This window comes from Neofelis nebulosa, chromosome 5, assembly GCF_028018385.1.
Source record: "Neofelis nebulosa isolate mNeoNeb1 chromosome 5, mNeoNeb1.pri, whole genome shotgun sequence".
Classification (NCBI taxonomy): Eukaryota; Metazoa; Chordata; class Mammalia; order Carnivora; family Felidae; genus Neofelis; species Neofelis nebulosa.
The window spans coordinates 16,610,543-16,637,130 of NC_080786.1; the positions used below are offsets into that span (position 1 = coordinate 16,610,543).

The 26,588-nt window shown below is 40.6% G+C and overlaps 2 protein-coding genes across 8 annotated transcripts in view; one reads left to right on the top strand and one right to left on the bottom strand.

Moving 5' to 3' along the window:
• Positions 1 to 1,563: 1,563 nt before the first annotated feature.
• Positions 1,564 to 13,793, bottom strand: OXSM (3-oxoacyl-ACP synthase, mitochondrial). Of its 4 annotated transcripts, none has more exons than XM_058729717.1 (3): positions 13,507 to 13,793; positions 4,958 to 6,067; positions 1,564 to 2,085 (listed from the first exon to the last, which is right to left on the bottom strand). In XM_058729717.1, the coding sequence occupies exons 2-3, from the start codon at positions 5,935 to 5,937 to the stop codon at positions 1,683 to 1,685; spliced, it is 1,383 nt and encodes a 460-aa protein (XP_058585700.1). In that variant the 5' UTR covers positions 5,938 to 6,067; positions 13,507 to 13,793; the 3' UTR covers positions 1,564 to 1,682. The 4 variants fall into 4 exon arrangements, with proteins under 4 accessions (XP_058585700.1, XP_058585702.1, XP_058585699.1 ...); XM_058729719.1 differs by lacking the exon at positions 13,507 to 13,793 and adding an exon at positions 13,017 to 13,137; XM_058729716.1 differs by lacking the exon at positions 13,507 to 13,793 and adding an exon at positions 6,652 to 7,415.
• The window catches only part of NGLY1 (N-glycanase 1), a 65,478-nt gene continuing 52,210 nt past the window's right edge, over positions 13,321 to 26,588 (top strand). For 2 of the 4 annotated variants that reach the window (XM_058729715.1, XM_058729712.1), the window contains exons 1-2: positions 13,321 to 13,527; positions 24,485 to 24,599. In XM_058729715.1, the coding sequence (XP_058585698.1) occupies positions 13,397 to 13,527; positions 24,485 to 24,599 (246 nt within the window). In that variant the 5' untranslated portion in view covers positions 13,321 to 13,396. The remainder of the gene's footprint in view (positions 13,528 to 24,484; positions 24,600 to 26,588) is intronic. The other 2 variants (XM_058729714.1, XM_058729711.1) reach the window with 2 other exon arrangements.

The following is a 26,588-nucleotide window of genomic DNA, read 5'->3' on the forward strand; positions in this document are numbered from 1 at the left end:
TAATATGTGCCAATGACAAAACTGAGTATAGCTGAATGAACAGGGCTGCAGCCCTAGGCACATAGGGGATAAAGTGCTATAGCGAAGGTCTATGGGTAGGCAATATATTCGGTCTGTTAAAATGTGTGGAACACTATTCACTCCTGCAGAAATATACACATTCCGGAATATTTATCCCCTTATTCACTCTATCCCTTTGCTACATAAACCCCCATTGCAACAGATACTTCTTGTCTTAGTTTGAGTCCCCCACAAAGCAGAGCCTAACACAAGGTAGTTAGTTTGGGAGGTGATTCCTGGGAGTAGGATTAAAAATCAGGGAGGGAGGAGAGGGAAGGGGGAAAAACCCAGTAAAGGGAGTTATTGAGCTGGTTAATGCCCTGAGCTGCCCCACTTCCTGAGGACCTTTATCTCCATGAATCACTAGGTGCCACCATAAGTAGAAGAAGAATAAGAAACACCAAACCAACTTTACCTCCTCCTCTCAGAGAACTCATGACTTGGGAGTTTAGGGAAAGTTCACTAATTTTATCTCTGTATAGATAGTATGAAGAAAAGAGAGAGTGGGGGGACACCTGAGTGGCTTAGTTGGTTGGGCGACCGACTTCGGCTCAGAGCATGATCTCACAGTTCATGAGTTGGAGCTCTGTGTCGGGCTCTGTGCTGACAGCTCAGAGCCTGGAGCCTGCTTCGGGTTCTGTGTCTCCCCTCTCTCTTCCCCTTCCCTGCTCACGCTCTGTGTCTGTCTCTCAATAATAAATAAAGGTTAAAAAAAAAAAACAAAGGTAGAAGGGGTAAACAGCTCATCGTTGGATGACTGCTTTATTCAAAGAGTGTTGCTCAGGGGTGCCTGGGTGGCTCAGTCGGTTAAGCGTCCGACTTCAGCTCAGGTCATGACCTCACAGTCTGTGAGTTCGAGCCCTGCATCCGGCTCTGCGCTGACAGCTCGGAGCCTGGAGCCTGCTTCCGATTCTGTGTCTCCCTCTCTCTCTGCCCCTCCCCTGCTCACACTCTGTCTCTCTCTCTCAAAAATAAATAAACATTAAAAAAAAAATTAAAAAAGAAAAAAAAAAAGAATGCTGCTCAATGATGCAAACTCCCAGTTATATGCACATTCCTTCTCCTTATGTTGTATGGGAATGGTAAGCCTGGGGTGGTACAGTGCAGCAACCTTGCCTAGCACAGAGCAGCTACTCACCAAATGTTTGTGGAAGGGACAAGAGCAGGTGAAATATCAAAGAGTTGTTTGACCAAGAGTATGAGGAAAATATAGATCAGTGTTTCTCATACGGGGACTATTTTGCCACCCAGAAAACACCTGGCAAGGTCTAGAGACATTTTTGGTTGTCACAACTAGAGAAGAGGGTGCTACTGGAATCTTGTGGGTCAAGACAAGGATGCTGCAAAGCATCCGATAATATATAGGACACCTCCCCTTCCCCCAACAAAGAATTATCCTGCCCAAGATATCAGTAGTGGCAGGGGTGAAAAATCCTGACACAGATAAAGGTTATCTGGGCATTAATATATATATCTATATAGATATATAGAGATAAATATTGATACATTTCTATAGACATTTTATTTCTTCACTTAAGATAGTTTATAACATTTTTAAAAATCAATGTTTAATTACAAATGATTTGCCCCTAAAAAAGAAAAAAAAAAAAAAAAGATTTGCCCTACATGGCAGCAATACAAAGTGTTGCGTTAGTACCACCAAAACCAAAGGAATTGGTGAGTCCAATACGTCTTTTCTCAATTTTCCATTCTTGTGCCTTTAGTGGAACATAATTGAGATCAAATTCTGGTTCTGTACAATCCAGGTTTAAAGTAGGTGGTAGTTTTTGATAATAACAAGCCAGAGCAGTAAAGGCTGCCTCAACTGCCCCTGCAGCTCCCAACAGATGTCCCGTGGCTCCCTTAGTTGAAGAAACCGCAAGGGCACGGGAATGGTCTTTGAAAAGATGTTTGATAGCTTTGTTTTCAGCAGCATCTCCCAATGGTGTGGAAGTAGCATGTGCATTGACATAGGATATCTCTTCAGGTTGTACACTTGCATCTTTTACAGCTGCAGCCATACATCTAATAAAATAGGGAAAAAAATGATCAGAACTAAGCCTAATTTTAACACACGAGTCATTATATGGCCTATGAGAAAGAAATACACGTATATACAGGATAAAAAGAATCTTTTGCTCTAATAACAAAACTCCAACTTGGATTAGCATATGCATTAGCATGCCACCTGCCTAGTACCCTGGACTAATTCAACACCATGAGATAAATACACAAGCCTATGGGTTTTAAAACCTCTAATAAAATATATTTCCATTTATTTGGATTGATATCTTTCCCTGGGAGAAAAACCACATTCACTCAGCCTAGAATAGTTTTTCTTCTAGCAATTTCTTTCTTTCTTTCTTTCTTTCTTTCTTTCTTTCTTTCTTTCTTTCTTTCTTTCTTTCTTTCTTTTTAATTTTTTAATGTTTATTCTTTAAGAGGAACAGCAAGCAGGAGGAGGAGACGGGGAGAGAGAAGGGGACAGATGAACCAGAGCAGGCTCTGCGCTGACAGCACAGAGCCCGATGCGGGGCTCATACTCGCCAACTGGGAGATCATGACCTGAGCCAAAGGCAGATGCCCAACCACCCAACTGACTGAGCCACCCTACGAATCTTTCATCAGTGGGGTGTGTGTGTGTGTGTGTGTGTGTGTGTGTGTGTGTGTAGTGATTCCAAATAGGGAGAAAAATTTTATAACCATGTTTTAATTTTCTTCTCATATTTAAATGTAAAACTTGGCATATTTCCCAATAATCTAAAAACGTCTGTACCAATACTTTGGTGCTTCAAATAACCTTTCAAGGGGCACCTGGGTGGCTCAGCCAGTTGAGCGTCCGACTCGATTTCAGCTTGGGTCATTATCTCACAGGCCTGCGTCAGGCTCTAGTTGGGATTCTCTCTCTCTCTCACTCTCTGCCCCTACCCCACTCACACTCTCTCTCTCAAAATAAATAAACATTTTTAACAAATATCCTTTCAAAATTCTATTTAGGCTATAAGAATTCTAAGTAAGTGAGCAAGTATAAAGCCAAGCCAAAACAGGGGTGCCTGGGTGGCTCAGTCGGTTAAGCATCCGACTTTGGCTCAGGTCACGATCTCGCGGTCCGTGAGTTCGAGCCCCGCGTCAGGCTCTGGCTGATGGCTCAGAGCCTGGAGCCTGTTTCCAATTCTGTGTCTCCCTCTCTTCTGCCCCTCCCCCGTTCATGCTCTGTCTCTCTCTGTCTCAAAAATAAATAAACGTTAAAAAAAAATTTTTTTTTTAAATAAAAAAAAAAAAAGCCAAGCCAAAACAAACAAATATGAAAATAAAACTTTTCTCTCGAAGAACCTTTGAAAATCTCAGGAATGTCAACACCCTCTTTTTTAGATCCTGATCTCTGGGTTGCATATATTTCCTTAAGAGGCAGCTTAGAATGTAATTTGAACTTTCACCTAAATACAACTATTTCTGCATCTAGCTGGCTACTATGTTTGACATTTCTAGCACCAGCAACTACTTACTGAAACTCAAAAGGATAATTCAGTGGGTCAGTAAACTATGGCTCTAGCCAGATACCTGCTTTTACAAATACAGTTGACCCTTAAATAATATGGGTGGGTCCACTTGCGGATTTTTTATGTAACTATTCTGTAAATGTATTTTCTCTTCTTTATGATTTTCTTAATAACATTTTCTTGTCTCTAGCTTACCATGTGAGAATACAGTACATAATATGTATATAAAATATGTGCTCATTGACTGTTTATGTTACCAGTAAGGCTTTTGTGTCAACAGTAGGCTATTAAGTTTTGGAGGAGTCAAAAGTTATACATTCAATTTTTGACTGCATGGGGATCAGTGACCCCTTGTTCAAGGGTAAACTCCAGTTTCACTAGATCACGCCCATTCATTTATGTATTGTCTATGGCTGCTTTCACAAGAGAAGACAGAATTGAGTAATTGTGACAGAGACCCTATGGTCCACAAAGCTGAAAATACTCTTTGTCCCTTTACAGAAAAGGTTTGCCAACCCCTGGTCAATTTGACTGGTTAAAACATAATATGATCGGGGCGCCTGAGTGGGTCAGTCAGTTAAGTGTCCAACTTCAGCTCAGGTCATGATCTCGCAGTTTGTGAGTTTGGGCCCCATATCGGGTTCTGTGCTGACAGCTCAGAGCCTGGAGCCTGCTTTGGATTCTGTGTCTCCCTTCCTCTCTCTCTGCCCCTTCCCTGCTCGTGCTCTGTCAAAAATAAACATAAAAAAAAAAATTATGATCTAAGCAGGCTAACCTATTAGCTAACACATTAACAGGGATTTTTTTTAACTTAATTATCTCTTATGCAATATCGACTTGTTTTTCAAAGTGTGGTCCTCAGACCAGCAGCGTCAGCATCGGCATCATGGGAGATTGTTAGAAATGCAGAATCTCAACCACCACCCTAGACCTAGAATCCGAATCTCCATTTTAATATCCCTGGATAGTTACAAGTTAGGAAGTCCTGATTTAGTAATAGTAGAACCCTGTTGAAATGGTGCAGAGACCAGACACAACTAGAAGAAAGGTTTGACTTTACTGTCTGAGTCTGATGAAGGGCCAAAGAGGAGCACTGTGGGAGGGAGCACTCTGACAGTTGCTAAGCACAATTGAAAGTATGAAAAGTTGGCAAAGACACACATGGCCTTTCTCGAAACTTTACAGGCCTTAACTAAAATCCAATTTTTATTAAGGATGGCTAAAAGCTTTCAAATATTTCAAACGTGTTGAAGCAAAGAATTCAAAACCTTTTTAAAACGGAAAAACACCAAAGATACTGTGTACCAGAGGCAGATACTACAATTTCCCCTAATTTGAGATTCCAATTAAGATGTCTTATGTGAAGAAATATTTTAAATAAAACAGCAAGTCTTTACCTTAAGGCGCCTTCTCCTTCGGGATCAGGTGCAGTTATGTGACCGGCATCACCTGAGAGGCCATAGCCCAAAACTTCTGCATAGATCCGGGCCCCTCGTTGAACAGCATGATCATGTTCCTCCAGTACCATCACAGCTGCACCTTCTCCCATTACAAAACCATCTCTCTTGGGGTGAAACGGCCGACAGGCCAGCTTAGGATCAGAGTTTGTGCTCAGAGCACGGGCTCTGGAAAACCCAGCAAGAGATAAAGGGCTAATGCAAGAATCTGCGCCTCCAGCCACCATCACATCAGCATCACCATGGGCTATAAATCTAAAAGAGTCTCCCACGGCATGAGCTCCTGTGGTACAGGCTGTAGACACTGCATGATTGGGGCCCTTGAGTTTATATCGAATGCTGACCTGCCCTGCTGCCATATTGACCAGAATCTTCGGGACAAAGAATGGGCTGACTTTACTGTAACCTTTTGTCTGAAACATCAAAGCAGTTTCAGAAACAACTTCAAGAGGAACCATTCCCATGCCAATTGCAACGCCAGTAGCCACTCGATCGGCTTCTGATTGAGGATGCCAGTCAGAATCTTTCATGGCTAACTCTGCAGCCCCAATGGCCATAATGGTGGGAGAAGACATGGACTTGATATCTGACCTGGATACAAAGTTTTGTTCGTTGAACTGACCGTCAGCACAACCTCTTGGCACTAAAGCAGCAACACTGCAAGGGATACTCTTATATTCTTCACCGACCAGTGAAACAATTCCACTCTCTCCCCGGATAAGACGATCCCATACCAGCTGCGTTCCAACACCAAGAGGAGTCACTAAACCAATGCCTGTAATGACAACCCGCCTACGAATTCTGGATGTTGGCACAGTTCCAAAAAACCTCCCTTTATTTCCTATTAACTGCTGGCATAATCTTGAATATAGATGAGGGCTTGTAATTTTTAAGAAATTTTGCAAGCAATTTGACAACATGGTTGAGATTCAGATGATCATAAACACATTCCTGTACATCACAACACGCCCAGGAGGTAACCACTGTTGTTTAAATAGCTTATAGGCCTAGGAAACAATAGCAGAAACGTTTTCAGGTGCTGGGTGTGAGCTGTTAACACAGAGAAAATAACGTTAACATCGTTTTAATTTATACTTATTAAACGAACCATTTGGAGTTCCCTTTTTTGATTGTAAGTACCCTCACATTCCAAGATGAGGTGAAATGATGACTCAATTCACCAAAATAGAATTACACTAGGTAAATTACAAAGGCATTCCCAGCCCTTTAGGGGCTGCATAAAGGAGCCTTTTTCAGGATTATCGAGCCCTTATTCTAAGTATTTCTGGCATCAGTGGCACAAAAAAAACCACTGCAAGGCCTATTCTCTGAGGTACGGGTAAGTGAACTTTACTGATCTTCAAAACGTGGAGATAATTAGGGTTTTTAATCAGGAGACAGGAAGTGAGGGGCGTGGCCAACTCCTCCCTCTCCGCCCTCCCTCCCTCCCTCCCTCTCCCTTCTCCCCCTCTCCCCTCACCCCCTGCCTCTCAAGCACCACCACACACACTAAGAAAGCATGGCTAGAGGAAGAGAAGTCAGGCGCAGATCATCAGACTCCCCTTTCCCGACCCAACCCCCACCCGATCTGGCTGTGGAGAGGCGGAAGGAGAACGCTAGCACGCCGCTGATACCTTCGCCAGGCGTCGCGCCGGCCGCGCAGCCGCCCTCTGCATTCGCACGTCCGCTCATGCGCGCGCCCACGCACGCGCTACGTGTGGGGGGTGGGGCCTGCCGGTTGCTCTTTCTCTGTCACCTTGACGGAGGTCAGACCGTGGGAGGTGGCGGCGCTCCGCTTGCTAGGGAGGAACCTCCCCTCCCTCGATTTCACTGACTGTCAGCTAGCCAAGAACGCGCACAGAACGCGATGAGGTAGCCCTTTTGCCCATCAAAAAAAGGACTTTTGTTTTGTCGGTAAAGATGATGTCCAGATATTTCCATCTTGTGGAAGAAGGGACACCGCCATATTCTACTGAAATCTTTGTAAAGAATTAAGTAAACTACAGGAGCCTCAAAGTTGCTACTGTTCCTCCTAAGGTTGTTTATAATAGTAAAGTAGAACTAACCAAAATGCCCAACATCAGGAAATGGGTTATTTTGCAGTACATCTAAAAGCTATGCAGCCATTTAAGATAATTTTGTAAGTTAATACTGTATAGAAAGATGTTAAAAGTATGTTAGGAGATGACAGGTTACAAGATGGCATATATCCACTTAAATATGTGTGTGTGTGTGTGTGTGTGTATACACAAAATTATTATATTTTATGTAATGAATCACCTGAGGGGCTCAGTCGGTTGAGGGTCTGACTTTGGCTCAGGTCGTGATCTCCTGATTTGTGAGTTCAAGCCCATCAGGTTTGCTACTGTCAGCACAGAGCCTGCTTCAGGTGGTCTGTCCCCCTCTCCCTGCTCTTGCCCTGCTTGCGCTCTCTAAAAAAGAAAACATTACCTGTTGGGATGAGCACTGGGTGTTGTATGGAAACCAATTTGACAATAAATTTCATATTATAAATAAAGAAAGAAAAAAGAAAACATTTTGGGGTGCCTGGGTGGTTCAGTCGGTTGAGTGAACGACCTCAGCTCAGGTCTTGATCTCACAGTTGATGAGTTCGAGCCCCGCGTCAGGTTCTGTGCTGACAGCTCAGAGCCTGGAGCCTGCTTCAGATTCTGTGTCTCCCTCCGTCTCTGCCCCATCCCCACTCATGCTCTGTCTCTGTCTTAAAAATAAATAAAACATTAAAAAAAATTTTTTTAAGAAAACATTTAAAAAATGTATATATGTGGTGTGTGTGTGTGTGTGTGTGTGTGTGTGTATGTATGTATGTATATATGCATCTGGGGCAGGGCTCAAAATGCCACATGGATGTCCAACGAACAGAGACAAGAAGGGGCGCCTGGCAGTGAGTTGGTGGAGCATGCGATTCTTGATCTTGGGATGGGGAGTTTGAGCCCCGTGTTGGGGTTAAGTAGAGATTACTCAAAAAAATAAATACAAAATAAAAATATTTTTTAAAAAATTTAATGGAGACAAGAATAGAGATTGGAGACATTTATTTCTAAGTGTCTAAAAAATATAATAACTTCATTTACTCAGCTAGCTGTGAATCTATGAAAATAGAACATGAAATTATAAAAAGCAAGAAATCAGCAAGATACTTATTTAGATGACCATCTGTTGTTCACATGCTGTCCCAGGTGTGAGGTTTATGTCCTTTTTTCTTCTTTATTTTTTTGCGTTTATTTATTTATTTTGGGAGAGAGCATGCTCAAGCAGGGAAGGGGCAGAGAAAGGGAGACAGAATACCCAACTCAAAGCTCAGTCTCATGACTCTGAGATCACCACCTGAGCCAATATCAAGAGTCAGATATTGGGGCACCTGGGTGGATCAGTCCGTTAAGCGTCTGACTTTGGCTCAGGTCATGATCTCACAGTTCGTGGGTTCGAGCCCTGTGTCAGGCTCCGTGCTCACAGCTCAGAGCCTGGAGACTGCCTCCACTTCTGTGTCTCCCTCTTTCTCTGCCATTCCCCTGCTTGTGCTCTCTCTGTCTCTCAAAAATAAATAAACATTAAAAAAAAAAAAAAAGCCAGATGCTTAACCAATTGAGCCATCCAGGCACCTCCTTTTTTTATTCTTTAGATAAAAGGTTGAACATACAATCTGCATTTGAACCTCCCAGCCATATTTGTTTCTTTCTGGACAGTGTCTCTCGAATGATTGTTTCTGAATGCTCTGCCTTCTTTCCCAGCTCTAGAGAAGAATTTTGGTCAAGTACTGGATTTAAATGAGCTTGGAAATGTACTTTGCCTAAAATAGTTTAGGAAAGCCCAATATGACCTTGAGTCATCCTTGATCCTAGGCCTATTCAGTTACTTCTTAGCATGACCTTCATTCATTAACTATAGAGTTAATTTCAGAGGGATTAAACAAACACATGTGGTTGTAAAATAACTAAAACTTGGTTAGTAGAAATATGCAAACTTGCTGTCCCTTTTCATTGCTTTATGATATGTTTAAATTACAGTGGGAAAATATCTACAATATAGTCTTTGAAGCCAAACTCCTGTGAAACAGTTTTAATGTGCTGCTTGGTTTTTCTTTTGTAATATCACAAGATTATCTTGGATCTAGACAAATCAATTAAAATCCTGTAGAAAAGTAAAACCACCAAAAAGTCATTTCATTTTTATTTCTACCTCTGATCTCCTTTCCTTTGGTTTGGAAAGAGGTAGGAATTCTTATGATATTCCAATAGCCGTACTAGGGTCTAGTACCATATTCCTTGCTGGTGATGCTGCTGCTGCCGATCTAACCACTGCTGTGAACTCCTTAGGACTTCTATGAAAGCAGGGCTCATGCTCATCTGATTCACTGCTTCACAGCCCCTGGCACAGTGCCTGGGATTCAGTAGCCATTTCATAAATATTTGGTGACTGACTGAATTATGAAATAAACGAATAAGCACATACCCTTCTATCGGTTAGTATACACGCACTATTTTGTGTTTTTTACCAAATGACTTCTTTTTCTTTTCACAGTAACTTTTGTCTCATCAGCTCGGGGGCTGTCTGTATGCAAGATATTGTCATTAGTTTTGTCTTTCCTACTAGAATAAAAGTCTCTTATGTCCTCCATCTCAGATTGCTTTGTACACACAGGTGCTCACTAAATAGTTGTTGGGTAATCCCTTAATGCAATCATACCATAATAAATCACTACCCCAATTCCTGAAAGGCTTCAACCCCTCTCTGTGCTATAGTCTTTATTGAGGTCAATGTTTTCTTTTTTATGCCAAAACTGATCCTGGGGAAATTTAATGGGTTATTTCTTTGTTCTATTCTATTTAAAAATAGTGCCACCATGTGTCAACTTTAACAATGGTGTACTTAAAGCAGGAATACTGAAAAAAATTATTTGGAGAAAAAAAACAAAAGCCAAGTAAAAGAATAGAAAGTTCAATGCTGATTTAATACTGGAACACCCATTAGTTGTGTGAAGCAATGGTGAGCATAAAGAAATTAAGAGTAGCTTACTATCTTCAACTTTTCTAAAGGAACTGAAAAATCAAAATATTTTCAACTTGACTTAGTGGAAGAAGCAGACAGGGAAAAGAATGAGTCAAAGTCCTTTATAATAAATTCTCTTTTTTTTTAATAATAAATTCTCTTAACAGTTGCATAAATGGTGGTAACCAAGAGAGATTGTAGTTACTCAAGAACTTCAGCAGAAACATTGGTAAACAGTAATTTGGAAGGATTTAAATTTCAGGTGATCTAAGATAAACAATAACTTACTGAATTACCCTTGAAATGATGATTTCCATGATTTTCTAGACCCTGCATTATTATCACAGTATTAACTTTATGGCATTGGTTTTCACACTGTGTTTGCATGTTCCCCACAAAGATGCCTGATGGCCATTATCTCCGTCAAAGGGCAGGCTCAATTGATGGCATTCTATCCTTCCTGCCACCCACACTCTCCTGCTTCAATTCTAGAGCATCTCCACTTTGGTGTTTTATATATACTGGTTTCCCTCCCAAGAATTTATTTGAAAACAAAAAGTGTTCTATTTCTTTAAAAGTAAAATAAAGTACTACATAGTATGTAATAATCTTATGCTATTATAAGAATAAATAAATGTGAAAAAAAACACCTCAAATTAAGGTGACTATAGTTTGTGGTAGAGACAGCTAGTTATAACTCCAGGCCCCCCTCCCTGCACCTTTTATCCTGCACCTTTAGAGTTGTGGGTACATGTCCAGCTAGGAACTAAATTTCCCAGCCTTCCCTCTTTTATCTAGATGGGGCTTCCTTTTCTCAATTATATGGTAGAGAAAATGCTATACCAGTAAAACCTTAGATGGTGAGTAACTTGTTCTGCGAGTGTTCCACAAGATGAGGAAACATCTCTAACAAATTTTTACTTTATAAACGAGCGATGTCTTACAAGTATGCAGTAGGAGTACTACGTAACACTGAAAGTCACATGATTACAACTGAGCCAATCGTTCTGTCTCTCTCTGTGGGACTGTGGGTGATCGTCTCCCACACTCAGTCTCAAACCATGATGACCACCGATCAACTGATGGATCTGTATCGCAAGCAACAGCAAGAGGTTATGGAGGCGATCTTATCTGCGGAGGAGGAGGAGGAGAAAAAGGCAGAGGAATCCCTTACTTCACATGAGATTAGGGAGATGTGTAAAATGTAGGAAACTGCAAAATTTTGTAGGAAAGCACCACCCAAATAAGGCTGTAGCAGTGTGAGCGATGAATCTGTTTAATGACAATGCAATGTCACATTTCCGTGAAATCCTCATAAGGAGGCAAAAGCAAGTATCATTGGAAAGATTTCTTGTTAAAGTTGCATGAAAAGAAAAAGATTCCGTTTAGCCAATAGATAGCATTTCATTAGTGACAGTGAAAGTTGTCCTACACAATAACCCTCCCATCTCTTGTCTCCCTCACCATGAAGCCATGAAGGGTTTCAAACGTAAGTGCAGATTAATTTATTTTTCTTTATATTTTCTATTGTCTTTATTATTTTATATTACATTACAGACTTTTTTGGGGTTGTGGAACAAATCATCTGAATTTCCATTATTTCATATGGGGAAATTTGCTCTGATATACAAGTGCTTTGGATTCCAAGCATGTTTCTGGAAAAAATTATGCTTGCAAACCAAGGTTTTAGTATCCTTTGGGGCCCATGTGGTTAAGAAGCAGGTATGTCTGCTTTTTTGCCCAAACACCACTGAATACAGAAGTCTCTGAGGCTCTATGGCAGGAATAGCAAACTACAGGCCCAATCCAGCAGGCTGTTTTTGTAAACAGAGTTTCATGGGAACACAGGCATGCCCATTCATTTTAGAGTATTGTCTATAGAACTACAAGTACAAAGACAGAAGTAAAGAGTTGAAACAGGGACCCTAAGAGACCCTAAAGCCACAGAGCCTTAAGCATTTATAGTCTGGCCCTTTACAAAAATGTTTGTTGACTGCTATTCTACAGGATGGAAGGATCCTGAGAGTCCAAATTATTACACGGAGGAAAGCTGCTCATTGACTAAAGATACTTGCTTTACTAAACTGTTCTGTGAGCAAGAAAGAAACTTCTCTTGTGTTAAGTCACTGAAAATTTTAGTTACAGCAGCTAGGAACATACTATCAGTTAAACACTAGTTAAACACTAGTCCTGGAAGCTGGTCCCAAAACCTACATATTTATTTAAAACTTTCCCCATGTATCTGGCAGATGAATGGTAATTGAAGCAGACAGCATAACTCAAGGTCTTGCTCAGAAGTACTGAAAGAAAACTTCAAATGTAAAAAGCAAATAGAAGATAAAGCATCAAGAACATTTAAAGGAGCTACTTCTGCAAACAATTTACCTTAAAAACATAAGGTCAAGATAAATATTTGTTGAGGTTTGGAAATGTTTGTCTGCAAAGAAGGAAGCCGTTGGTAAAAGTATACTTTCAAGGCCATGGTGAGGCCAAGAACGGATTAAATAGGTTAGGACTATCTTCTAAAAGGAATAAAGGAAATTAATCACATGATCTAACTTCAAAACAAACTCACAATACCTACCCACACTGTATGAGATGATTATTTTTTATTGTCCCCCCCCCATTTTATTCTATTCCTTTTTGTCATTATTGTATATATGTTTTATACTGGTAAATATACACGGTTAAATTGAGCCCACAACTATGTTGAACCTGTGGTTTAAAAGCTTTAGAGCAACATCATACTATTTGAGCTGGTACTTATGAAAAAGGACTTTCAATCACTCATTTAATTCTACAAAGAATCTATATACCAGAAACCCAGCAGAGTTTATAGCCACCCATTAGGTTTGGAACATTTGTTGCTCCTTCCTTGAGGTCTTTCATTCACACGTATTTAGGAATGCCTGGCCGTCTACGAGGAGGAAGCGGTAAGATTGTTTTGTTTGGGGGTAAAAGGCGTGGTTAGACGTACGTGGGGGTTACCCACCTTCGTGGCTCAATCGAAACCCACTCTGGGACGCCGAAGGACCTGGGATTTTGCGACCCATCGGCCAGCACAGGCCAACACCCGCTCCCTGGGCCCTCCTCGCCGAAGCGCCCGTGCCAGGACGACCAAGCACCCCGCCCCTAGTTTCTGACTGAACCCCCAGGGCCTGGCAACGACGCCCCCGTCCCTCCAGGTCCAAACCCTCGACCTTCCCAGAACGCCCCCACCCAGCCGGGTTGAGCCCCCCCTCCCCCGCCCCCCACCTCCCGGCCCAGCGCCCCGCCCTTCCTGGCCAGCCGCAGAGGAGGCCGCGCGCTGTGGCGCCTGCTCAGTGCGGGACGCGGCGCGCGAGGGGCGGCGACGGCCGCGGGCGCTCAAGCATGGCGGCAGCCGCGTTGGGCAGCTCTTCGGGCTCTGCGTCCCCGGCTGTGGCCGAGCTGTGCCAGAACACGCCAGAGACCTTTCTGGAGGCCTCCAAGCTGTTGCTCACCTACGCAGACAACATCCTCAGGTGCGGGGCTGCGTGGTGGGACGGGGTGCCTGGGCGGGCGGTGAGGGGCACCTGCTTGGCGCAGGTTTGGGGGCGCCCCGCCAGGGCCCCGAAGGGCGGCGAGGCCAGGAAGGAGCGGGGCCTGAGCCTGGTTCCCACTCCGTGTCGGAGCCCGCTGGCCAAGGGCCTGGAGACTTGGCCAGGCCCCTCCGTCCAGAGAAGAGTAAGTTTCTTTTGCACTTGTGACTTGGCACCTGATGGCGGGGTGCTCCAGGGTGAACTGGAGGTGGTGGGGAAAGCGCAGGGCGGAGGGAGGTGAGAAGGCGTGCCGGAAACACTTGCCTCCGATCGAGTTGTTTAACTGTCTTGGTGTCAGCGCAGATGACAGCGTCTCATTCCCGCTGCGTGGGTCTTACCGTAGTGCCTTAAATTGCCACAGGCTTATGAGAAGTTAGTCTCCGACAAAATCCCCCTCCCCCCAACATTTTGTGAATATTTTAATATTAAAGCATAATGCTAACTGAAGTAGTGGGGTTTTTACATTTCTTTATGGTCTTTTCCTGTCCAGTTTTGTCGACTGACATATTAACCGTGTTACTTTAAAGTTACAGTTTTTATATTAATACCTGTAGTGTAGTTTTCAACATGACCTTTTAAATAAGAATGAGTGAAGATTACCGTAGCTGAGAGTAATTTGTTTCATTCTCCTGTGAGCAAAAGTACACTTGTAGATAGATCCTAAAGGGACCTTTACAGATTTGGGGAATTGGGAGGCAAGTTTGATTCCTCATTTTGAATCCTTTTCATTATCAGTTCTTAGATCAATTCGTGTAGTGTCTTGAGAATGAGATGTGTGGGGGAGGGAAATAGAAGCGAGGTTAAAGGACTTCTAGGTGGCAGATACTTGAGTGGTGATACCTCATTTCTCAGGTCACCACGATTACTGTCTAGGCTCTCTCTCCCACCCCACCCCCTGGTGCACATGTTCTGCTGAGTGGCGGGTATATTGGTGTGAAGGCTGAAAGGAAATGCTTCTTAGTTTCATGGTTATAGATTTGATAAGACCCAATTTTAGAGACCTTAGTTACAAGTGTAGTGTTTCAACCCGTGGCAGTTCATTGTTCATGGCAATATATTGTGTATATAGGTAACATTAAGGATTTTAAAAGTAAATTGAAGGAAAAATGAGCCTTTATTATTTGCCAAATGCTATAAGGGATACAGCATGGGCAATGTACACAGCTACACAATTGTGACCTATGTGGGGGACTGCCTTTCTCCTCTGTGACACCTTCTTCAGCTCACCTCTACCCTGTGAGGTCTAACAGCTCTTCAAAGCACAAAGATGCCAGTGGACTGTGCATGAATGAACTCATAAACTGAGTCCTCCGGATTTTAGCAGCTGGGACCTCCAACCTGGAAAGCCATCAAACTATTTAAACCCCATTATTCAGAAAAGGGAAGTGGCCTTGTAATAGGATTCACTTCTGCTTTTAATCTAGTGAAACCCAGAATGCTAAGATCAAGATGTTTTGAGGAAGGAAAACCTCTGCATGCAAATAATAACTTGGTATAATCACCATTGTGAATATTTATCAAACTCGTAGAGGCAGCTTGGCACGCTGCCAGTTCATATTACAGTTTTTACTATGGCTTATGTTTCTGATCTTGAAAAGCTTTATCTAAAAAGAGAATTAGAGGGGCGCCTGGGTGGCCCAGTTGGTTGAGCGTCTGACTTCAGCTCAGGTCGTGATCTCACGGTTTGTGAATCCGAGCTCCGAGCCCCGCGTCGGGCTTTGTGCTGACAGCTCAGAACCTGGAGCCTGCTCGGATTCTGTGTCTCTTTCTCTCTCTGCCCCTCCCCTACTTGTGCCCTGTCTGTCTCTGACTCTCAAAAGTAAATAAATCTAAAAAAAAAAATTTTTTTTAAGGGAATTAGAGGTTTGGAACTGATAATTGGAGATGGCATGAAAAACTACCCTTGTTAGTTTAAGTACAGGCATACCTTGTTTTATTGTGCTTCATTTTATTGTGCTTTGCAAATATTGTGTTTTTTACAAATTCAATTCAATTTTACAAATTTTTACAAAATTCAAATTTTATGGTGTTGAACAAACCTGTCAGTGCCATTTTTCGAACAGCATTTGCTCACTTTGTACCTCTGTGTCACATTTTGGTAATTGTAGTATTTCAGACTTTTTCATTATTTGTTATGGTGATCTGTGATCAGTGAGTTCTTTAATTTTTTTTAATTTATTTATTTTGAGACAGAGATCAAGCAAGGGAGGGGCAGAGAGAGAGAGAGAGAATGAGAATCCCTAGCAGGCTCCCCATTATCAGAGCGGAGCCCAACACGGGGCTCATACTCATGAACTGTGAGATCATGAGACCTGGGCCGAAACAGAGAGTTGGATGCTTAAGGAACAGAGTCACCCAGGAGCCCCTGAGCTCTTTTATATAATTGAAATATAGTTGACACATTGTCACGGTAATTTCAGTATTACAACATAGTGATTCCCCGAGTCTGTACATTATGCTATGCTCACAAGTGTAGCTACCATCTATCATCATACAAAACTATTATAAAGCTATATTAATATAGCCATGAACTATAGTTCCTGTTATGTTCCTTTTATCCCTGTGACTTTCTTACTTTTTTTTTTTTTTTTTTGGTGAGCTCTATGCTCAGTGTGGGGCTTGAACTCACGAGCCCGAGATCAAGATTCACATGTTCTATTGACTGAGCCAGCCAGATGTCCCCTGCTGCCATGACTTATTTATTCCATAACCGGAAGCCTGTATCTCCCACTCCCCTTCACCTATTTTGCCCATCCCCCTCTCTGTGTTTGTTTCTGTTTTTTGTTTATTTGTTTTGCTTTTTTTAGATCCAAGTTGTCACAGATGGCAAGATCTCATTCTTTTTTATGTCTGAGTAATATTCCCATTGTGTGTGTGTGTGTGTGTGTGTGTGTGTACACACCATATCTTCTTTATCCTGTGATCAGTTATCTTTGATGTTACTATTGTAATTTTTGGGGGTGCACCAACTGCACCTACATAAGATGGGAAACTTAATCTATAAATGTGTGTGTTCTGACTGCTCCACCCATTGAGCCTTCTGTCCCCTCTCCTTTCCTAGGTTTCCCTGTTTCCTGAGACACAATAATAATTGAAATTAGGCCAGTTAATAACCCTGTAATGGCCTAAGTGTTCAAGTGAAAGGCAGGGGTACACATCTCTCACTTTAAATCAAAAGCTACAAGTGATTCAGCTTAGTGAAGAGGCTGTGTCAAATTCCAAGATAAACCAAAAGCTAGGCCTATTGTACCAAAAAGCCAAGTTGCAAATGTAAAGGAAGTGTTCTTGAAGAAGATTAAAAGTGCATTCGAGTGAACACACAAATGATGAGAAAGAAAAACAGCCTTTTTGCTGCTAATAGAGAAACTTTTAGTGGTCTAGAAAGAAGATCAAGCCAACCACAACATTCCCTTAAAAACCAAAGCCTAATCCAGAGCAAGGTCTTAAATCTTCAGTTCTGTGAAGACTGAGAGAGGTGATGAAGTTGAAGAAGAAAAGTTTTAAGCTAGCAGAGGTTGGTTCATGAGGTTAAAGGAAAGAAGCTGTTTCCATAACACAAAAGTGCAAGGTGAAGCAGCAAATGATGATGAGAAGTTGCAGAAAGTTACCCAGAACTAGCTAATATAATTCATGAAGATGGCTACACTAAACAACAGATTTTTCAACATAGACAAAGCAGCTTTCTATTGGAAGAAGATGCCATCTAGGACTTCATAGCCAGGGAGGAGAAGTCAATTTCTGGCTTCAAAGGACAAGTTGACTCTCTCTTGTTAGGGGCTAACACAGCTGGTGATTTTAAATTGAAGCCAATGCTTATTAACCATTCTGAAAATTCTAAATGGAAAAACAAAGCCTGGATGAGAGCATGTCTCTTTACTATGGGATTTATTGAATATTTTAAGGCCACTGTTGAGACGTCAGAAAAAAAGATTCCTTTCAAAATATTATTGCTCATTGACAATGCACCTGGTCACCCAAGAGCTCTGATAGAAATGTACAATGACATAATGTTTTCGTGCCTGCTAACACATCTCTTCTGCAGCCCCATGGATCAAGGAGTCATTTTGACTTTCAAATCTTTTTATTTTAACAGCTACATCTTGTAAAGCCATAGCTGCCGTAGATAATGATTTCTCTGATGGATCTGGGCAAAATTGAAAACCTGAAAAGGATTCACCATTCAAGATGCCATTAACATTTGTGATTTCATTGTAGGCAGTCAAAAGGTCAACATTAATAGGAGTTTGGCAGAAGTTGATTTCAACCCTCATGGATAACTTTGAGGGATTCCCAACTTCAGTGGAGGAAATAGCAAAAGAACTAGAATTAGAAGTGGAGCCTGAAGATATAGCTGCAATCTCATGATAAAACTTTCACGCATGAATGGGGTGCCTGGTGGCTCAGATGGTTAAGCATCTGACTCTTGATTTCAGTTCAGGTCATGATCTCGGGGTTTGTGAGATGGAGCCCTGCATCAGGCTCTGCACAGATAGCACAGAACCTGGCTTGGGATTCTCTCCTTCTCTCTGCCCCTCCTCGGCTCTTTCTCTCTTTTTCTCTCAAAATAAATAAATAAATAAATACATTTTAAAAAGGAAACTTTCATGGATGAGGAGTTGCTTTTTATGGATGAGCAAAGGAAATGGTTTCTTGAGATGGAGCCTCCTAGTGCAGATGCTGTGAAGATTGTTGCAATAACAACAAAGAGTTTAGAATATAACAAACTTTGCTGATAAAACAGTGTTGGGGTTTGAGGGGATTGACTCCAGTTTTGAAAGATGTTTCATCAAACAGCATCACATGGTACAGAGAAATTATTCATGAAAGGAAGAGTCAATTGATGTGGTAAACTTTATTGTCTTGTTTTAAGAAATTGCTGCAGCCCCACCAATACTTAGCATCCATCAACATCGAGGCAAACCCTCCACCAGCAAAAAGATTACAACTTACTGAAAGTTCATATGATAGCATTTTTTAGCAATAAAGTATTGTTTAATTAAGGTATGTACAATTTTTTAAAACATAACGCTATTACACTTTTAATGGAGTACAATATAGTATAAGCATAACTTTTATATGCAGTGGGAAATTTTAAAAATTCATTTGATTTGGTTTACTGCAATTTTCACTTTACTGCATTGGTCTAGATCCAAACCTGTAATGTCTCTGAGGTATGCTTGTAATAGTAGTAATCCCTGCTCTCATTTTCTTTGAACTAAAACTCCTTTATGCTTCAGGAAGTTAAAAAACATTCTTTCTTCCACTTCTAAGTCCCTGATCTCTTTCTTCTTCAGAGATTTCTAATGTAGGTTACTCTAACTACATTATGTTACAGATCTGCTAATCTCACTTATTTGAGAGTAGAGAAGACCAAAGTTTTCTGTTCCTTTTGCTGTTTGGAGAAATCCATTAGTGTTAAAGATAAGGGACTGTGTCAGGGATGTTGTCTTAATATATCTTATTCCTCCCTCAGTGTTTGACGTAGTATTTTATGAAATGAGTGTTGAAATGAGACTTTCATTAATAGCTGGGTTTTTTTGTGGTTTTTTGTTTGATTTTTTATAAACAGCAGCACTTGTCATTTCACTCAAGTGAAGATTATGGTTTTGGTTACATTTCAGATTTCTGCTTCAGGTGATGTTAACCTATTCCCCAACTAAGAGTCATAGTTAATGAGACTACAGAATAAAATATAAGCTAATTTGCACGCACAATATGCCATGGGTTTGAACCTTTTACTTTTTTTTTCAGTTCACTGACTCCTAGATAAAGATGAGCTGTACTCAATAATATCTGTTTTTCAAGCTCTAAAATAGTTTGACTAGCATTCCACATGTGTGAAATTATTCCTTGGATAATTTGCTCCATTTATTCCTTAAAAAATATGTTTGATGTTCTACTAATTTCCTTTGCAAACTACACACGGTTATTGTTTACAAATTAAACTGCCTATGATTGGGGAGGGCCAAGAATGGAAAGTGGTTCCTTCTTTCCAAGAAAATAAATAAATATGTTTAGGAGAAAGGCACAAGTATGGGAAACAGCCACAGTGTAAAATCCAGAGAACAATTGCAAGACAGTGTTCAAGGAGTTACATGTTCGTGTCTGGAGATAGCAGGGGGACCTAGCGTGGAAGAGTTTTGAGAACAGAGGTTTGGTAAGATGGGACAGGTTGATGGAATGGCAGAGAACATATATTTGACATAGGAGACAAGAGAAGGTGATTATACGTTCTAGAGTCAAAGAGAAACATAACGAAGGAGTTTAATGTAGAATAATCATGTAAGAAGACACAAGGCATGGATTTCATTTGTGAGCCTATTACAGTAATCATAAACATAAATGCGGAGAGAAGAGAACTGTTGGAGGCAGGGATTGGTAGTTCTTGATGACTGAATGCAAGGAGTAGAACTGGAAATGGGAAGAGACAAAATAACCCAAATAACTTCAGATTTCTAATCTAGGTTACTACTGACAACTGGAGAAATCGAAAGAGGGTTAATTGAGGAGTGGTGAATTTGTTGGTGTATTGTATGGTGAAGAGTATGTAAGCTTTGTAATCAAACCAGTGGTTTTAAACCCCAGTCAACCATTTCCTAAGAGTGTGGCTATAGTCAATTTATGTAAAGTCTCTGGACTTAAGTTTCTTCATTTTTTTTCAGTTTCCTCATTTTTAAGAGGAAAGAAAAAATGCCTGCATTATAAGATTCTTGCAAAAGAGAAATAAAGGCACATATGTTATCTATTGTTACCATTATTCAACTTTTCACTCTGAACAAGCTAGGTTATGTGTATGTTTCCCTTATTGTTAGCTACATAGAATGGTAGACAGCCGGAGGTGGTTCCCAGCTGGTTCTAAAGGCAGTTAGATGTTTTTGAAAAATATACACATGTGGGGCACCTGTGGCTCAGTGGGTTAAGCATTCGACTTCAGCTCAGGTCATGATCTCACAGTTTGTGAGTTCGAGCCCCGCATCGGGCTTTGTGCTGACAGCTCGGAGCCTGGAGCCTGCTTCAAATTCTGTATCTCCCGCCCTGTCTCTCTGCTCTTCCCCACTTGTGCACATGCATGTTCTCTCTCTCAAACATTAAAAAATTGTTTTTAAAAAGAAAAATTTACGTGTATCTCAGAATTATTTTGATTTAGAAAAGGACTATTTTGTAAAGAACTATTTTGAAAAGGACTATTTACAAAAGAAACATTTTTTAAATGGCCTACAAACCAATTTTTGTGATTAGTAATAAAAATACAAGATTATAGGATCTCTCATGTACTAAGTTTCCATTTCTGTAAACACTTTCTGGGATTATGCATTCTAAAGAGAAAGAGGGCTAGTAAATGGTCAGCTATGTTTATTCTCAGCGTTTCTGAAATTCTGAAATAGAAACATTTAAGTTGTTTTTTTTTTTTTCCTGAGTCTGTGACCTCAGTGGGAAGCTTACTGTTTAACATGCCTTAAGATCCTAAATATATGGTAGATAATGACTTTCAAGGTGAAAAGCATGACTTTTTTCTACCATTCAGTTGTAAAAGTAAAGACTAATAATTAACATTCTACAGATTAGGGGCGCCTGGGTGGCGCAGTCGGTTAAGCGTCCGACTTCAGCCAGGTCACGATCTCGCGGTTCGTGAGTTCGAGCCCCGCGTCAGGCTCTGGGCTGATGGCTCGGAGCCTGGAGCCTGTTTCCGATTCTGTGTCTCCCTCTCTCTCTGCCCCTCCCCCGTTCATGCTCTGTCTCTCTCTGTCCCAAAAATAAATTAAAAAAAAAAAAAAAAAAACATTCTACAGATTAAACAATTTTGTAGATACCTGGGGGTAAGACAACTAGGAAGATACTAAAATGTGTTCAAAGTGATAGTGAGTGAGGTGCAGGAAATTTTGTTGCCCTTTCAAGACCCTATTCATTCGTTCAATACTATCCAGCAAACAACTAAACAAACACCTCAAGTGAATGTGCACAATTATTGCTAATAAGCAAGATAAATATTACCAGTTGCAGAAATAGTTAAGAGTCAGCAGAGGCAGAAAAAACACATTGAAGAATGAGAGCAAAAAATATTGAGAAAAGTCTGCAGAGGAATTAACAGAAGAAGAAGATGAAGGAAAAATAAAGGTGATCCTTAGGGGTAATTTAGACACTGCAAGATAAGGAGAGTAGTAATGAGTTCAAAGATGGTGGATACATTGGGGTGAGAGGCTGTAAGACTAGAGATTTAGAAAGTGTTTTTGTGGTACTTTTCCAAGGACAGGAAGTGGGATCTTACGGATTTGAGGCCTAATGGCTTTGTGGCCAAGTCCTCTAAGCCTTTGAGGGCTTCAGGATGAACTTTTGGCACCATTTTATGTTCAAGACTATGGCTGGTGTGCTCAACATATTTTAAAAGAGATAGATAGAATTTGGGTAACTGGACATTACTGTTGGGTTTTTTTGTTTTTGTTTGCATTATGTTTTTAGCGAGAAAAATACATAAATGGTATGTGAGGCCCATAGATGTAAAAAGATGGGAAATAGACTATAACAGAAAAGCCGTATCAACAGTTATTTTGAAACATGTATCAGATCAACTAATGAGTGTTTTATAAGAATTTCTTAAACAGTGGTAAAAGAGGGAGGGAAAACTAGAAAATTAAGGCCAGTGAAAGACTTTGATCATGTAAAAATCTGGAAGCTATTGGGGAAAAATACGTAAAACAAACAAAACAACCTCAAGCAGTTTTGCACCAGTAGGTTCTGTCATACTGATGGTAGTGATATGTTTATAACCCTGTGAAACGTGTTGAATATCATGAAAAGATGCTACATTTATCTGTAACTAGCCTTGGTAAATGTAGGGTTATTGTATGGTTTAATGTTTTTTGTTTTAAGTAGTAAGAAAGGGAGGCACACTCACGATCTAGTGTGGCATAAAAGCCAGGGATGCTAAGTATCTCGCTGTGTGCAGGGCAGCCCCCTACAGCAAAGACCTCCAATGTCAATAATGCCAAGGGTGAGAAGCTCTCATTTAATACACAGAGTAAAAGAGCAGAACATACATTTTTTTCTTTGTGTTTTTTCAACCACCTGTGATGCTCAAATGACCTCTGGTGAAGAACAAGTGTTTTTGTTTTTAATTTCCAGTCTTTGGTGGACCTATACCTTTTGTAAAATAACAATAAAAATTTCATGGCACATCAAATTGTTATAAAAATTGCTGAGTATTCTCAATTTCTGCACATTCTCATGAATGAATAGCAAGGAGTTTGTAGATTGGCTCCGGTCCGTGGACATTTTGAATAACACTATTTTAGAGCTTTGTCCCTGAATATTCTGTAATAAACTTGTATAATTTTGGAACTTAAGGAAAAGTTTTAAAAAGATTCATGTATTTATGACAATTGGGCAATAGAAAGTTGCTCAATGGAAAACAAATGTGAAATATGTTAAAAACTTCCACAATTAAATTAGGACAGGGGCGCCTGGGTGGCGCAGTCGGTTAAGCGGCCGACTTCAGCCAGGTCACGATCTCGCGGTCTGTGAGTTCGAGCCCCGCGTCAGGCTCTGGGCTGATGGCTCGGAGCCTGGAGCCTGTTTCCGATTCTGTCTCCCTCTCTCTCTGCCCCTCCCCCGTTCATGCTCTGTCTCTGTCTGTCCCAAAAATAAATAAAAAACATTAAAAAATAAATAAATAAATAAATAAATAAATTAGGACACAAATGGTTAATGAGTTGTTAATAGTTGCCAGCATTTGTCTGCCATCCCCATTCAATAGCCCAGGCAGATGGCCTCAGCACTCCTTCCCATAGACCCCTGACACAGCCTCAGAATCCTTCTTAAAATAGTAATGGAAGCATTGGAAGGGAGTTTGTGTCAGATATGAAATCTACTTATCATCCTAAATTATGTTCTGATGGTCTTGAGTATAATACTGTGATTATCTTAACCTTGTTTTTTTTTTTCTGATTTTTTAAAAACAGCATTTCCGATTTATCAACGTTATTAAAAATCTCAAAGCTTTTCATATGCTGGTCTTATCCCATGCATGCTATTCAAAATCTTAATCACCGTAAAAAAAAAAAATTGGGGGTGCCTGGGTGGCTCAGTCGGTTGAGCGGCCGACTTCGGCTCAGGTCATGATCTTGCAGTCCGTGAGTTCGAGCCCCACGTCGGGCTCTGTGCTGACAGCTCAGAGCCTGGAGCCTGTTTCAGATTCTGTGTCTCCCTCTCTCTGACCCTCCCCTGTTCATGCTCTGTCTCTCCCTGTCTCAAAAATAAATAAAAACGTTAAAAAAATTAAAAAAAAAAAAAAAAAAAATTGGCTGTGACTAAAATATATCTTGAGCTGAAGCAGAACATAGAGTAAAAACAATCACCAGTCTAGGGAAGAAAGAAAATCAAGGTGTACCTGGGTTTATATTTTTCAGAAGTAAAATCTTTCAGGAACTGTAATCAGTTTTTATGCAGCTTTTTTGTTTCTTTCATTCATTCATTTCACAAGTATTTACTAACCACCGTCTATGCATCAAGCACCATTCTTGATGACTGAGGTCCATCAGAACAAAATAGGCAAAACCTTCTGCCCCATGTCTGGAGCTTATGTGGATTTTTTTTTCTTAGCACCGTAAAAACTCATAAAAGTATGTAGCCTTAATAGCACAGAATTACAGAGTCACATGGATGTCTATTATGGAAGCATTAATATTATCAAATGAAATTAAACAGTAGGGTGGTAGTAAATGTATATTGAGGTAAGAATCTCAAAATCAGGCTGTTTTTCCAGACTGTTCTTCCTCTTTCTGTAAAGCTGGGATCTGTGCTACCTTGTAGCAATATAGCCAATATAAAATGTGAAAAGGAGTGCAAAAACACTGTGGAAAGTATAAATTGTTATATATAATCAAATTTTTTTTATTTAAATCAGAAACCCTAATGATGAAAAATATAGATCTATCCGGATTGGAAACACAGCTTTTTCTACTAGACTCTTACCTGTCAGAGGAGCCGTTGAATGTTTATTTGAAATGGGCTTTGAAGAGGTGAGTATGTTGAAGGGTTTCTTTTCCCCAATTCATGTACAAAGAATTTGTTGTAGTGTTGATGGATAATTACCTAAATAAGATAATATTTTTTTAATTAATTGATCAGTTTGGAAATCTGTGCAGCTAGTTATTTCTTCACCTATTAGACATTTGAAAGTCACAGTAAATATGCTTTAAAATCACAATATAACAACTCTCCCACAGAGAAAATTCTTACAAGTCTTAATCCTTTAGAACAGGTTGGTCAGATATACAACCTAGAGACCCCATTGTGGGTCACTTTAGACTTTCGACAAAAACCTGCTTTGTGAGCACACATGAATACGAATAGGGTCTAACCACCTGTCTCCATTAAGAAATGAGAAGGGTAGACACAGAAAAGCTGAGTTTAGTTGCCACTTTTAAGGAATTTCTTCTGTGACAGAAGAGAAGAATCTCAGTATGTTTTTTGGTTTTTAGGTCAAAGTAAACGTTTGGTGTTTTCATCCTCCGGAATCTTGTGGCATAGTTCAATTCTATGCCACAGTGGAAGTAGTTATCAATACCGTGAATTTTCTGTCTGTGTATATGCTTAGCCATTTCTAGTTCATGGAATATTGAAAGAAGTAGAACCAGCTTATGGATACTCGGTAGTCCACAGAGGCTGAATTGGCAAGGCTGTAGAAATTGTTCAGGCGATATGCTGAGTTGCCATAAGAGGTCGTTTCCTTTCTGCCTCTCTGCTCTTCTCCCCAGATTCTGTTCCAGGCTCTGAAGGGTATAATAGTGAACTACAGAAATAGATCCCATCTCATGTGGAGCTTGGATTCTAATAGGTTAGACAAATAGTAGACATGAAAACAAAGATGAGTGCAAAGAAGAAAATAAGGCATGGTGATACGATACAAAGCAGCTGTAGAGGCAGGCAGCTAGGTACAGATGTGTGGTCGGGGAAGGCCTCTAGGGAGAGAACATTTGAGCTGGGACCTAAGTGAAAAGAAGTATTTCAGGTACCTGAAGCCCTCAAGTCCAAGTACTTTAGACGATTCACATGTCCAGAGCACTTCCAGCAGGAGTAGCTTTGGCACAGAAAGCTGCACAGACAGGCAGAAATCCAGGGCATGGGGTTTTGAGGACTGTGGTAAAGACTTGGATTTCATTCTAAATGAAACGGGAAACCATAGGAAGGTTTTAGGCAGGGAAGGATATTTAGAAGGTTATTCTAGCTGTTGTAAAGGGAATGTCCTGGATGTTCTGGGATGAGGGCAAGGGGTGAAGCAGGAAGGACCAGTTAGAAAGCGTTTATTAACCTAAGGGAGAAACAGTAATGATTTGTATAAGTTCCATGAAGGCAGAGCCTTTTGTCTTTTTGTTCCCTGTGTTGCTAGCTCCTAGAATATTGCTGGCACATTGAGGCACTCAGTAAACATGTTGAATTAAAGACTGATAGCAGTGGAGATGGGGGAAAGTGGAGGCATCCAGAATTTTTTTTGAAGCAGAGTCTGCAGGACTTGCTAATGAACTACATGTGGGGTACAAGGGAAAGGAAGGAATGTAGGTTACTTTTAGGTTTGGTTTGAGCATCTATGTGGATGCAGGTACCATTCAGATTGTGAAATCTGGGAGTGTAGCAGATACTGGGAGAAATCACTACCCAACTTGTGGATAATTATAACTGATAAAACTGTTAAACATAGCAAGTAGGCAATTGGATATATGAGTCTGTAACTCGAAAGGAGAGATCAGGCCGGAAGTATAAATTGTGGTATCTGCTTGTAGTTACTCACAGACATCTGAACATAAAGAATTTAAAAGTGTAGGGGGGAGAGTTGAGAACGTTGCTGATTTTGTTCATGAAAATACAGATGTTTTTAGTCAAATGACAGAAAAATTTAGTAAATGACAACTGGAAACTGTACTAATTTTTCATTTTTGAAGTGTCACAGGTTCTGTGGAGTCATATTTGTCTTTCATTCAACAAATATTTGAGTGCCGGGTTGATGACCA

Coding starts and splice junctions, on each gene's coding strand:
- OXSM (XM_058729717.1), bottom strand. CDS start 5,937: ATGTTGTCAAATTGCTTGCAAAATTTCTTAAAAATTACAAGCCCTCAT. Junction 2,086..4,957: donor GAAGGAGAAGGCGCCTTAAG/GTAAAGACTTGC, acceptor CTATTTTATTAG/ATGTATGGCTGCAGCTGTAA.